This window comes from Rissa tridactyla, chromosome 2, assembly GCF_028500815.1.
Source record: "Rissa tridactyla isolate bRisTri1 chromosome 2, bRisTri1.patW.cur.20221130, whole genome shotgun sequence".
NCBI classification, from domain to species: domain Eukaryota; kingdom Metazoa; phylum Chordata; class Aves; order Charadriiformes; family Laridae; genus Rissa; species Rissa tridactyla.
Genome location: NC_071467.1, coordinates 103,540,511 through 103,554,613, shown reverse-complemented (window position 1 = coordinate 103,554,613; position 14,103 = coordinate 103,540,511). Strand labels below are relative to the sequence as shown.

General features: G+C 36.2%; 1 protein-coding gene across 9 annotated transcripts in view; it reads right to left on the bottom strand.

Moving 5' to 3' along the window:
- ATP9B (ATPase phospholipid transporting 9B (putative)) overlaps positions 1-14,103 on the bottom strand; it is a 174,748-nt gene that overhangs the window by 93,242 nt on the left and 67,403 nt on the right. For all 9 annotated transcript variants that reach the window (XR_008465058.1, XR_008465059.1, XM_054192859.1 and 6 more), the window contains 2 exons: positions 12,252-12,346; positions 3,338-3,418 (listed from right to left, as the gene is read on the bottom strand). Coding sequence is in view for 7 of the 9 variants with exons in the window: in XM_054192859.1 (XP_054048834.1) it covers positions 3,338-3,418; positions 12,252-12,346 (176 nt within the window). In the remaining 2 variants the exon portion in view is untranslated. The remainder of the gene's footprint in view (positions 1-3,337; positions 3,419-12,251; positions 12,347-14,103) is intronic.

Sequence of the window (14,103 nt, the reverse complement as noted above, 5' to 3'; positions counted from 1 at the left end):
TCTGTAGGAAAGTGGAAGAATACATATTAGTTTAGTTGCATCACTGAAAGAGATTCCTTCCCCACCCCAATCCCACAGCTAATTATTTTTGTTATGTCCCTTTTACTGGCATACATATTTTGGACAGGGTCACATTAGTTTCTGCACACGTTAGCCCCCTAGTCTGGCTGTCTGTGTGCCGTTAGTCCCATCACAAGGAAAGTGATTAAAAAGAAGCTGCAAAACATAACACCATTCCCAACCTAAGATTAAGCCAGATTGAAGTGAACACAACCATTGCTTCAAAACACGTAATTCTCTAACAGCAAATATGAAATAAAAAAATGACTCGACGTTCTCTCTACTAAAATACAAGACTTATACAAGAAAACATCTGTATAATTAGCCACAGGCCAGAGATTCTACTCATAAATGAATAAACAATTTTCAGCACTCACATCTCAATATGTATTTTTCCAAAGTATCAACAGCTACATGCAACCGGTTTTGCAGCAAGGTACTTTGTTTTAAGCAACTGACAAGGTCCTATATTGGAAAAAGTGATACCAAATAGTTCTGTACCAGAGAAAAAATAAATTATGAGAGCAGATAACTAAACTCAAAGGAATCAGCTCTCTGAATCTTCTAGAATAAATAAAAATAAGATTTAGATATATTTCAAGTAAATGAAAAGACGGAGGTGACAGCAAAGAGCTGCAATATAGGAGAAATTAAAGGAAAATATTCTTATGGGAATGGTTGAAAAAGGACCCAAATTTAAACAAAAAAACGCCAATGTCAAAAGCAGAAGGGAGAATTTCCATGATTTTGCACAGAAGGTGTAAGCAAAAGGTAAATGATACTGGTCATGCTAGTACATGCTAATGTAATGCTCTAGTCTCCTCTTTGGGGTCCACCTGGTAAAAGTTGAGTTAACAACTATGGCTACCTTTTATTCTCTTTCTACAGACATGTGTTTTTCTCATGCTTTTCCAGAATTGATGAAATAGCCTCCTCATTTATCAAGCTTACATAGGAGCATCAGACAGAAGAGAAACTATAGTAGTTACATCTGTGTACATCTCTGTTCTGTGCATCACTGTTTCAAAATAAACTCGGCCAAGACATGGACAATGCCCTGAGAACAAATAAAACTCTCTCACATTTTCACAGAACACTAATTTAGCTCAGCTATTGCTTCTTGGTAGGATGTCCAGAAGACGGGAGAGGAGGAAAAGAATTAACTTACTCCATTATTTAAGGGCCAGGCACGATCCTTCCCACATGCCCACGTAAAGACACACACTTACTTTTCATGCACTGACTGCATACAACGCATCAAAATCCATGAAGAAACAACAGAAAATTACTTCATGTGAAGCTGTCAGATGTCAGTAGAGTACAGCAGAGCTTTAACTCCTCCTGACATGGTTATGCAGGTGTACTGCAAGAGGTATCTTATGTCAGCTATCAGGTTTGCTGTGGATATTTTTCTCACGTAGAAGTACTTAAGAGAAGTTGTTCCCTCATAAAAACTTCAGAGCTGTGCACCTAAGTTTCTGGTTTGGTTTATGGTCATGCACTTTTTGAAATTATCTAAGTTTGCCTCCTGCATTGTTAGTACTCTGTCTTCATAATGGGGAAAGAAAAGAAAAGAAAAATCAATGTGCTATTACCCTGTCAACCTATCCTTGCAAGAACTCCTTGAACATCAATGCTTAAGTAGGAAAAATGTATGCATTAGCATCACTAAGCACACTAATTTTTTTTTTTTTTTTTTTTACTTTAACATAAAATAGAAATTAGATGCAAAACCTGATTTGGTGTAAGAAGCAAGGGCTCATGGCAGAAATAGAAAGATAAATCAGTAAATGAGTGTCCTAAGGCAACATCTCACTATGCAGAAGGTACACAGGTAACAAAAAAACCAAACAAAACCTTCTAAAAAGACCTACAGTGCGATCCATCGTGAACCAAATCCGAGGGCACTGCCCTCAGATGCATGCACACACAATTTCAGTTTAAACTTCCCTTACTACTGAAGCAGTCAAAACAACACATACGTAAACCTGAAAGCATAAAATGCATCAGGGTTATTTACACATATCAGGGATGCTTGAATCATACAGCTCTTATTACATGTACGAGCAGAACCCACAACAGGGAGCAACTGTTTAGCGATGATTTCCCAATGTGTCAATTACACATACCAGAGCTGTTAAAAAGACTCTGAGGAGTTCAACTTATATTTAGAAAAGTATATACTTATCCATTGGGACAGGAATAACATGAATTTTACAGCTGTTAATAGAAGTTTCATTTGGACAATTGTTCAATACAAGGTTTAAGTAAACATTGTTGCTTACAGCTTTGAAGGTGTGAGCAAATGACATTTACTTTGTAGGCAGCATGAACTACATAACTGGTATAAATTGGTCTTCAAGAGCCAACTGCAATATCTCATTCATCAGCGTACTTAGAATTGTGAACTGGAATTCCAATTACTGAACAAAATCTATTACCAATTCAAGTCACTTGGGTAAAAAACCCTTCTCTTTACCTCCACAGTAGTTAATTCTCTCAAATTATTTTAGAAACAAGCTATCAAGAGGAATGAGTCAACTAACACCGAGTTTGACTAATATAAACAAAACAATCGCTGTATATTCTAATATAATACTACATATCTGTAAAGCAATTTTAAAAAAAGTTACTATCTATTATTACACCCTGCTTTAAAGGGTTAATTTTAGCAGGCCACCTTTTGAAAACAACAGAAAAAAGTCACAGAAATGACTGCATTGTTATCATCATATTGGGTTTTGAATATAATTGTAGCTGGAGAAAAATATTTAATAAAGCCTCCGTAAGTAGCTTTTAGTTTTATTTTACTTTTTGAGGTAACTGAACTTTGGAAATACCAGCTTTCCCTTGAACTGAAATGATGTTAAACAAGGCCCATTTTTATTGCACATAAACTACCAGTTGCATTGTCTTAGGCTACTGAATGTACTCCGCTTGGCACTTTTTGACATATATGAACAATACAATTGAGGCCTGGAAACAAACAATATATACTGCTATACAAACAGTTTCATATAAAAATATTACAGTGATGTCAACAAATATGCAATTCTTGGATTCTATGTTTTTCAGATATTCTTTTTGTATTAGCTTTCTGCAATACATGTTTACCAGGATATATATTATATGAAGTATTGCCATAGCAGGAACATGTAAAAAAATACTGCTATAAAGCTAAGGGTGGATCTGGTACAACTGTGACACCAAATGCAGGTTTCACTTACATTGAGATATGGAAAAGAGAAGTAGAACTGTATTTACACATACTGCTTACCCGTGTGAAGGTACCCTCAAAACTGTGAATATCCAGCTGTGGCTTCTGAGCATACACATAAGCATTGATTGAAAAGAGATCCTGTAAAACAGATTAATGTACTTAATATTATTTAAACCTGAATGTAATCGCATATTTTGAAGAACTTTTTAGTGGTAAAAATTCCAGTTTATGACCCCTGCAACCCCACCCCAAGTTAAGTTCATAAAATTTTTACCTAAGAAACACTCTGTTTTTTTTCAGTACATCTTGCTATAAAGGAACCAGATCCAAGATGATATTCTCAATCTGGTGATAGTTCAAACACTAAACTTTTACATTTATAACATGAGTTAAAAATTGTATCTATGAACAGTCCCATTTTAATTTACAGTAGTATAATCTTAAAATATTTTACATACATTACATATATGTTTGTGGGACTTTTTGCTTTGTTTTGTTTTTAATGAAACTGGAACGAAAATATTTTTGCAGCAAGGACAAAGCCAACTGAATACAAGAGGAAACAATTAAATTGATTCAAGTTCTCTTAAATGCTCAAGCACATCTGCAGTCAACCCATCAGAAAACCTCATCAGCTTCAAGAAAGCTTAGATACATCAACAGGATCACTCGAATGCTTGAAGTCAGGGATACGCCAAACTAGTCTGTTAAAATTGGGTCTACTATAGGTGGTGCTGCTACTCATGACAGCAAACAACCCATGAACCATCCTACACTAAAACTGAGAACATCAAGAGACTCTTGGATACTACAGTAGTAGGCTCTATAAATAGATGGTGGTATGGTATAAACAGGGGAAGAAAAAAAAAAACAACTTGATGATTGTTAGATCTTAAGAGCTGTCCCTAAAGGCCCAGGGAGGATCACCTTAAATTTCTGAAACAATTATTTCATCAGGTAATTGTTCTGAAACATCCACCTCCCACAGAAAGAATACCGCAGACTAATTGTTAAAAACCTGATACACAGAACTTTCTTCACATTGCAAAAGCAAACCTTTTGGTGCTTTTTAGATGGTCAGGAACAACAGCAGCTAAGAGATTTCAACACAAGTAGACTGCTCATGCATGGATCCACAATCCAATTTCTACTCTCGAGAGGACCAGATGGTTGATACCAAACCCCAGTCGATCTAAGAATCATAACCCATGATGAAACACAAGAGTGTCTACCTTCTCACCAGATGTAGTGCCTAACTATTTGAGTTATCTCCGTCCTTTATTACTAGATGAATCTTGCAAAGGCTAATGAGACACCATCTCTGGGGAGCAGACTACACGACCACAATACCCTGGCTCATGCCAGTTAGAATGTGCTATCTTTAAAAGAAGAATTAATTTTACAGCCTCTTTTATGAATTTATAACCACACTTTGGCTCAAATGTAGCAATTTTTAAAAGCGTGAATTTTTTTTGTTCATAATTTGAATATAAGAAAAAATAACTACATTTGAATACTACATAATTTGAACACTACAAGAATTAACTACGGCACAATTGTCCACCTATGTTATCTTAAAGTCTGACACATTTATATCCTTTTGTTTCTCCGATAAAACGGCTACAGGTTTTTTAATATTATTATTTTTTCCACTTTTCCAGATCAAAATGAATTTTTTTTTAAATCCATTATACATGTATCAAACATGTTTCACCTTAGTTTAAAAATGCGTAGCCCTATAAATAATGAATTTGTACTTCTATTTGTATTCTGCAGACAAGAAATCTCTCACTTCATACCTTGCAAAAACACACAGACTTTGTATTTCATGTTCTTTTTAAAACATGAATCAAATCTGAACATTAACTCTCACAAATTATCTTTATCTTAAACCATTAGCCATTTATTGTAGTCCTTCACACGAAGTTCATTCATTGCATCCTTGTTCTTCCAACCTACTTTCATCAGGTTCACGAGAAATAATTTATATGAAACTAATACACATGTGGTGTCCTATATCTTCATCATTCACTTCTTTCCAATCTGTTATCACCTACAATTTAGCTAATCCAGGCTATTATGTGCTTTATTATGCAAAGAAAAATAAAGAGTCTCTCAGTAGTGGACGGCACAGCAGAAAACTAATACCACACACATACTCATATACACAATAAAAACTGTTAGTGAAATGCGTCAACCAAGAACTTCTCTCTTTTCAAAGAATGCCTTAGCGGGAAGCAACATGAGAATACAAGGAAGCAGAAATATCCACCTTTTTAAGCATACCGGCATTTGTACAGTAATATATTTTCCTGGTTTCTAACCTTTGTATTTTTCTTCTACTGTGATGTTCTCCTTTGTTACATTTTTAAATGTAAAAATTTCTGCTGCATTCCTTTAGTGTCTTGTCTTTTTATGTTTTAGTTCTCCTTTTGTATTTCTGATTTAACACCTAAACTTTAACATTTTCCTTTTTCTCTTTTTTGAATTTCAACTCTGAAACAAACTCACTGATCTTTCTGAAAAAAATGAGATCTGTGTATTCCCTACACATTTGTGGCATTACTCTGGAATGTTATGAACTAGTACTGCCAGAGTATTCCAAAAGTGCATGGTTTTCCCTAAAACTAAAAAACATAAGAAAGAACTATGCTCTGAGAAAGACCTAGGGTGGTAATTCGTTGGCCTTTCATTCATGAGTAGTAGAAAGAAAAGACATACAAGAATATTACATGTGCTCCATAGCTTTCTGAAGTATCTTTTCACTATTAAGGTAAAGAAAAGGGATAAGGACGTTTTTTTCGGTAGCCCAATGCTCTTCATTCAAAATGGACAGCATCCTCAGGCCAATAAAATACACTTGCTGAAGTTTTGTAAAACAAGGAAAAGAAAGAGAAATGCAAGGAATGATAGAATTATAGAAGACAGATTACATATGAACTGCATTCAACAATAAAGGTTACTATAAGAGCACAAAGATGTTCCTTCACCTAGTGCTGCTTTCCTAGTAGAAGCTGTGCATTTCTCATCTTAATGTCTTGAATAAAATCGTGACAGTGAATTTAACAAGGAGACATCAAGATCTGTACACAACAGTACATGTAAACATAAAACAACTGCTCACTGAGCAAGAAAAGTTTACCTGGTTAGGTTATGTCATTGCTTTCACCTACATAAAAGCAAGAAGAATGGAAATTACCTTAAAAAAAAGTATTTATTTATTTAAAAAGACTACTTTTTATTAATAATTTAACTAACGAGGGACTTGATCTTTGTGAAATTCAGCTTCAGTAAAGAATTATTTTCCTACTACAAGCATTGAACTGCTAGTTCACTGCTTCTACTGATAGTTCTACTGATATGTTCAATGGAAACAGTATTCTACATCTAAAGTTACCTTGCTTTTAGGAAACATTAAAGGCAAATGACATCAATTATTTTCTTACTCAAAGGAAAAAAAAAAAAAAACAAACACTTGGGTAAGGGGATTGCAACAGTTTTGACGAAAGAAATTATGTGAAAGACTTGAGTCAAGCAATAAAAGTTAAATTCTTTGTATACAACGGTAGATGAGTTTTTGAAATAAACTTTATATGCATTTAATTATCTCTACTTGAAAATAATAATTCAGAAGAATGCATTTCATCTTTCTACAGTGGAATGTACATAGGAAATGACTTGATGATGGCACAATAATGAAAATGTTCTCTTTTGCATTTCACAATTTAAAAATCACCGTGAAGTTATCAATAACAGAAAAATCTCCTCTGTTAGGTCAAGGGCAACATTTGTTCACCTTACTTAAAGATCATTAAAATACATTCTTAATCATAACATGTAGTTCATTACAAATAAAATTGCCTTTGGTTCAATAAAACTAATTAAATGTAAATGGTATTGTTTACTGCTGTATGGATCTTCTGATATAAATCAGCAAGTCACCATTTATTGAAAATTACAGTGACCTCATTGCTGTTAATAAATTTAGTTGATCACCCAAGCTAGAGAAGAATGCCTCAGGACACGCGTATTGCCAGAAGAACTGCCCCACCTATAACTATGAAACTGCAAGAAACCTAATCCAAGTGTTACAATATTTGCTGCTCAGCCATCATTAAATGACTTGTTGAAATTTTAATTCTCTGATCACATTAAGTGCTTTAGGAAGACAACAAAATCTGTACTGATCATCTTGGTGGTGTCACCTGTTCTTTAAGAAAAGCTCTGAAGGTCTGCAGGTTTGTTTATTCTGGGTGTCACCATGGGTAGGGTTACAGTGCTTCTCTGTTAACATGACTGACAGCTCATGCCAAACGCAAGATGCTCACTGCCTTTACATCAGATAACTAAAGAAATCAAAACGAGTGACAATTATGCAGAGTGTATTCTATCAAATGCATGGTCAAATCGTTTATTAGTTTATTATGGTCAAATTGTTTATTAGTTTATTTTACGCTCAATTTCCACGCATCCTCTTAAATTATTAAAAATATACTTTAATATGTAAATATGAACTCTAAGCCTCAGCTTTGAAAGTGTGCTGCAAGCAGACGGAGAATACACTGTACCAGGTATTGCTTTATGCACGGAGAGTCCCTGGAAGCCAGGAAAAGCACTACTGCAATGAACAACTGCTACTTCAGACAGAAAGATAGCTGAAACTATTTGATCCATTACAGCAAAAACCCAGAATGTCAGTCTAGAGAGAGCAAGGGCAAAACTTGCTCTCTCTAGAGCAAGTACTGGAGAGACTGCATCCCATGCCCCCCACACCCTCTGGCTGAACAGGTTCACTCTGTGAACCAACCCCGTGCAGCCAACTGTTGGTTTATCATAAACACGTAGAAAGTTAACCTCGGAAACCTAACCCATTTTTGTAGCCACCCATACAAATATGAGCCTTCAATCCAGTTCAAAAGCAGTACTGAATTAAAACAGAAGCTTCGTGCTTTTGAAACGGACAAGACTAACAGAGCTCTGAATTCTTTGCAGGCACAGACGTACCGCGCTCTACCCATTTTCTTTACCGCGTCTTTCAAACTAATCAAAACTAGTTCTGTGAATTAGCGCAAAGAACAAACAAACAAAAACAAACAAACAACTGCCACACCAGCTTTTCAAACCAAGTCACAAAACGACCCCCCACCCAGAGGGGACTGGCTGTGCCGGCGGCCGCCCGGCAGGTGGCAGCGGCGAGGCACGGCCGGGCCGACCCCCGGCGGGCAGCACCTCACCCGGCTCACGCGTCCCCGCCGTGGATATTTAATGCCTTGATTTAAAAAAAGCTAAAGCAAAACATTTAGCTAGGTGCTCCCTCGAACTGCCGTATTTTCAGCGCGTCAGTTATTTTGGAGGCACATACGACGCACATAATGCAAACGGAATGAAAGGAGGATCGCATCCCAGCAGCTCCTGGTAGCAGAACGAAGGATCACTGCCCCATCCTCCTAACATTTTGTAGGGGAAACGCAGACGATTCCCAGACCAGAGCACAGACCGCTTCAAACCTCAACAAGTTTCTGCAACAGTAATTCTAAGCCTATCAAAAAGTATATGCCCCTATTACTCACTGCACAGTGAGCGAGCAAGATTAATCACTGTAAAACAGTGGTTTTTCAAGTCAGGAACTGAAACAAAGCACAGGGATGTTTTACAAAGCAACAGACATTTTCAAGTTAATAACTGGAAAGCAACCTGCTTGATTTTTCAGTTTTATTAAGAGAAGTTTTCAGCAACAGAGGATACTGTAGAAGCCTAGAGTGAGAAAAAGTCCACTCAAAATGGTTTTCTCAAGTGATCCTTACTTTCAACCGAGTTGCTTCAAACTTCTTCCACTGCATGTACAAGAGATCTTGAATACTGTTTGCTGAGAAAACCTCAGCTTCGTATTTTAGGCATCCCTTTTTAGGTAAGTTGAGTGTAAAGTTTCAAAGGGTGCCAAACACTATCCCTACATGTTTAAAGCACGTATCCTGTTTCTACTATTTTTTCCCAAAACCATTATTTTTACTGTAACTATAAAGGAATAATTCTGCCTAGTGCATTTTAATTTAACTTTAAACAAATTAGTAAGTGTAGGGCCTATATACAGATAAAGCTTATGACTCTATTAGGAACTATAAAAATTAGGCTTAGAATAACGTAATTCCATAATGCTGATTTTTTTAATTTGAAATTCACTGCTTGCTTTGAGCTTCATACTAATCTTCTGAAATTGTCCATCCACAGAGTTTCTTCAGATGGCTGATACTCTTGCATGTTGTTGCCATCCCAGTAACGGTAAAAGCATCTTTGCAGAAATTAAAGAAATCCCAATGTCCTTTCCACAGGAATGTGGATTCTGGGATGTGTGCTGAGCATTATCTTCTGTGAAGGATGTGAGGATCCCCTAAAAAACATTTGTATTTGGGTTCATTAGCCTACCACTTCCATCCAACAGACGGGGCTTACAAGTGAAGCAGCAAACAATCTAAGACCAGCTGGGAAGCAGCCATTTAAAATTATCTCATTAAAGAACCATCAAGTGTCAATGGTTTGACCAAACCACACAGTATGGAAATTGGGAGATAGTTTAGTTTAGTTGGCAGGAAGTCTTATACCCAGCGTCAGTTATTTCAGGATGAGACGTCAGCCTAATGCAGACAAAGTCTTGGCGAGCGCGGTTCACCACTAGTAACTGCATGATGAGAGAAAGGGCAGACGAACATCAACTGCACGGTGGCTTCCATTTGCTGCTGGTAGCCAGGGAAGGTTTGTTAAGTGTACACAGCTCCTTGATTAACCGCATCTCATGACACAACTTCAGGGTGTCACCTTCAGCTCAAGAAGAGGGAGAATATAAAAACCTTTCAAGAAGCACACATCAGTCGGAGGTAGGTTAATAGCAGTAGGTGGAAACAGCTAAGGAGGAAATGGTTACTATATTGTACAGTTGACTCTTGTGTACTGTTTCTGAGATGCATGAATAATTTCTTGGTGATAGCTTGCCTTTCCCTCCCCTACATGCCCAGACCAACCAACCACCACCTGAAGCAAACCTTCACTTCTGGACACTGCACATCCTGCCATTCAAATGCAGACTCACTAGCTTCAACCATTTCTGATTTACTTTCCACTATAAACCACTACAATACAAACATTTACTTCTTTCAAATCAAAGGCACAGGTTTAACCATAATTGTATACTACCTCCATAGATGCTTAACAATTATTTGACAAGTCTATTGATCTGATATTTATTTTTTAAATAAAAACATAATATAGAAGTTACAGTACAACAATTCACCACTCTACGAGGTCTATTTCTTCCTAGCAAGGAGAGAAAACTTCAGACATGCTTTTGGGGTTTTTTAAAAAAAATAAATTAAAAATTAGTAGAAAAGATAATGTAAAACTTTTTTCTTTTCTATTTCAAAGGAAAGTGTAGAGAAACCTCTGCATTATAATTTACTCCAGATTTCATCAGCCTTGGAACACCAAAATTTCCAAGCTCAGAACACAAAATTATAACCAGCAAACAGAACTCAAAGAGGCAGTGCTCTGCATGAAGAGTTATATTTGCCGAGTACTGTCAGTGCTTCCAAAACAAAAGAGAAATAAAAAAATAATATCTAAGTTAGATACAGTTGTAGCTATCTGAAAAACACTATTTAATTAAAAAAAAATGGAAGCAAGATAAAAAATTGACTAGATTTTAGTCAAATGCATGCATCTGATGATTTTTTTTTAATGAGAAAACAACATAGCCCAATGACTGAATGGTTAAAACCTACAGCAGAGGCATTATTACAAATACTAAATTCAACTGTGAGTTACAGAATACTTGTTAAAGTCTGTTCTTGCACCAGAACTCCCATCTTAGAACCACACTTGCCATCTCTGTCTGGCATGACCAACCTTCAGTTCCATTCCTTGGTGCCAACGCTTTAAATTTGAACCTAGCTATTTTTTCCTCCTCTTGTCACATGCGAAGCCGGTAGCCGGAGCAGTATGAACACAGGGGAAAAAATCTCTCCCTTTTGCTAATTTGAGTGTGGCAACAACTCTGTAATTCTGGAAGAATAACTGCAGAAGTCCTGCTAAGATCTGGCAGATAATCTAACACTTACTTTTTCTATTGAGATAGCATATAAACAGTCCTCCTAAAGTATGTTTGCCTTTAATAAAACACTTAAGGGATTTAGTGTCAAAACACCAGAAATGCTGTACAGGTAAATTTCCACAAGCTTCTAATTTGAGTGTGTTTTCAGAGGAAGTCTCTTAATACCAAGCCAACTCTCCTGTAAAATAGCAAGCTTCCCCAGTACCAGGGACATAACTCAGCTTCTCATTAAGACACATTTATACAATCCTACATACGTTTTTGTAGATACATGTCTATTTTGAATGTATACATATATATACACACACGTGTCTCTTTCACCATTTTAATAGTTACCTATGACACATCCATGCACTCAAAAAATACACACATTCAGGCAACTCTTGGAGAGCCCTCCTTGCAAGAACTTGCATATTGCACCTAGTCAAACCAGAAAGCATCTTGACAACAACAAGCACTTTATCTTTCAAGAGCAGACTGCTGTTTCCCAAGCTTACAAGTTAGTGATTAAAGCAACGGTTCCTGAGACAAGAGTGACTTGCACTTGCAGTACAACACTTGGTTGAAAGCACTACAACTGTGATACACTTCTGCAGAGTATGGATCACAGGAGGACCACAAGGAGAACCACTAAATTGAAAGATAAAAATCCAATTCTGTCTCAGTTTCTTTTCAATGTAAAAACACGAATATTTGCATATTCAGCTTCTCATTCAGCATTCAGTGGAATATCCATCTATTATTTATTGCAAAAACTAAGACTGTGGTAACAGGTATTTTCCAATTTTTAGAATTGTAACAATCTTTTAGATAAGAGATATATATGCATACATGGAAGATATCTTAAAAGCAAACAGATTAAATGCTTACCCCCAAAGCTGGCAATCTTTGTGTGCAACTGACAGCAACCTTCAGTTTCCAGTCTGTTTCTCCATCCAGCTGGTCAGTTCGAATGAAACATGAACCTTGAAGTTATAAAGAGACGTGAAACTATTTTTTCCAATCTCAAAAATTCAGTTTGGGTTAAAAATTTAGAAGAGTGAAAATAAAGCAGTTTACAACCATTTTTAAATAAACGTGCTACATATAAAAGGATTCATATTCTGGAATGTCTGTGTGCTTTCTTCCAGGAACGCTCCAGATATCTCACAATAGCATGGTTTTTCTGATAAAATTAACAATATGCCCATTTATGAACGGGGGGAAATCCTATTTTACGGGTTTCTTAGTAGTTTCTAAATGTTATCAGCAAACAATACAACTTCACTGTCTGATTTTTTTTTTTTCCTTTTAGAATTGTGCCACTTGTACAATTCCAACACAATAGAATAATGAACTGATGCCTGTGATTTTTGTGTGTCTGCTGGTATGACATCACGGACTCCCACTGATTAGAGATTCCTGACTTCTTTGAAAAAATTTTTTTAAAATAAATCCTTAACATGGATACCATTCAAAACAATATGGGTCCCAATGTATTACACTTAAAAGAAACAATTTTGAATCATCTGTAATCACCAAGGATCCAAGACTAAAGAAACCTGTCAACACATGCACAGTACTTAAGATATGAGGGAAGCTGAAGATACAGACTGATACATACTGAAGAGAATGAGTATGCTTTACAGATAGAAGACTAGTATTCAAGAAGTAGAAAACTGAGACCAGTGCAGAGCCTCCCCCCGCCCCAATAACTGATTTGGTGGATATCATCAAGTCTGGAGTATTACATAGGTTGCTAATGTAAGATTCAGAAAAGACTGCACTAAAGCATTGCAAGTCTAGTAGAAACACATACAAGTAGCTACAGTTTCCATCTACTTTGAAGCATTTTAAAAAAGGTGGTAAAGTTTTACCAATACTCTTCACAATTGCTATGCTAAAGAAACCTTAAGTATTTCTGAAGTAATAATTACAACTTCCATTACGCTACAGCCTAACAACTGTATACGCTATTGTTACTGTGTGCTGTGGATGTGAAATAAAAATAGATTTTTCTAGTTATTTGTAAATTTTAAACAATGTGCACAGACATACATGCATATATACCCATAATACCTTCTATATTTCAACCAATCCAATAAAAACTAATGAAGTAGTTTCATCAGTAGAAGTGATATGGTAGCAATAAAACTGATGGAAACACTGGCAAAGGAGTTTATCCAGGTTGGAGTCTTCTTACACAGACAAGACGACAATGTGCTGGAAGCTTTGAATCTAATAAGCAATACATCATAAAAGGGTACCTACCTACCAGTGAAAACAAAATTAAGAGAGTCTTCTATAGGACACGTGGACCCTGATGTAAGTAAAATCTAACCGAACCCAATGTTTTATTCACCAGGGCCTGTAAATTAAGCAGTTCAGTGAGCTAATGGTCTGAAAGGACATGCTCGAGAGAGAAGCCGCCTGAAATTATATCTGACTAGAAGGTATCATTTTTGCACAACAGTCTTGGAAGACATTTACAAGTCTTCATGTAGCAGCTGTATTTATATTAAGTGCATAGTAAGTAAACAAATCTTTAAATGTTAATACAAACAGCCCTCAGAACACATTATCACAACTAAATTTCACCCAAAGTTCAGAGCTGCAAGCTGCAAAGCTGTATCCAAAGTTCTTGAAAAGGTGATGTTAAATTATTGACAGGATCTTTATGGATTTTCTTCTAAAAATAAAACATTATAAAGCACTTCTGGAAGAGTTCAGTGATATACACTGC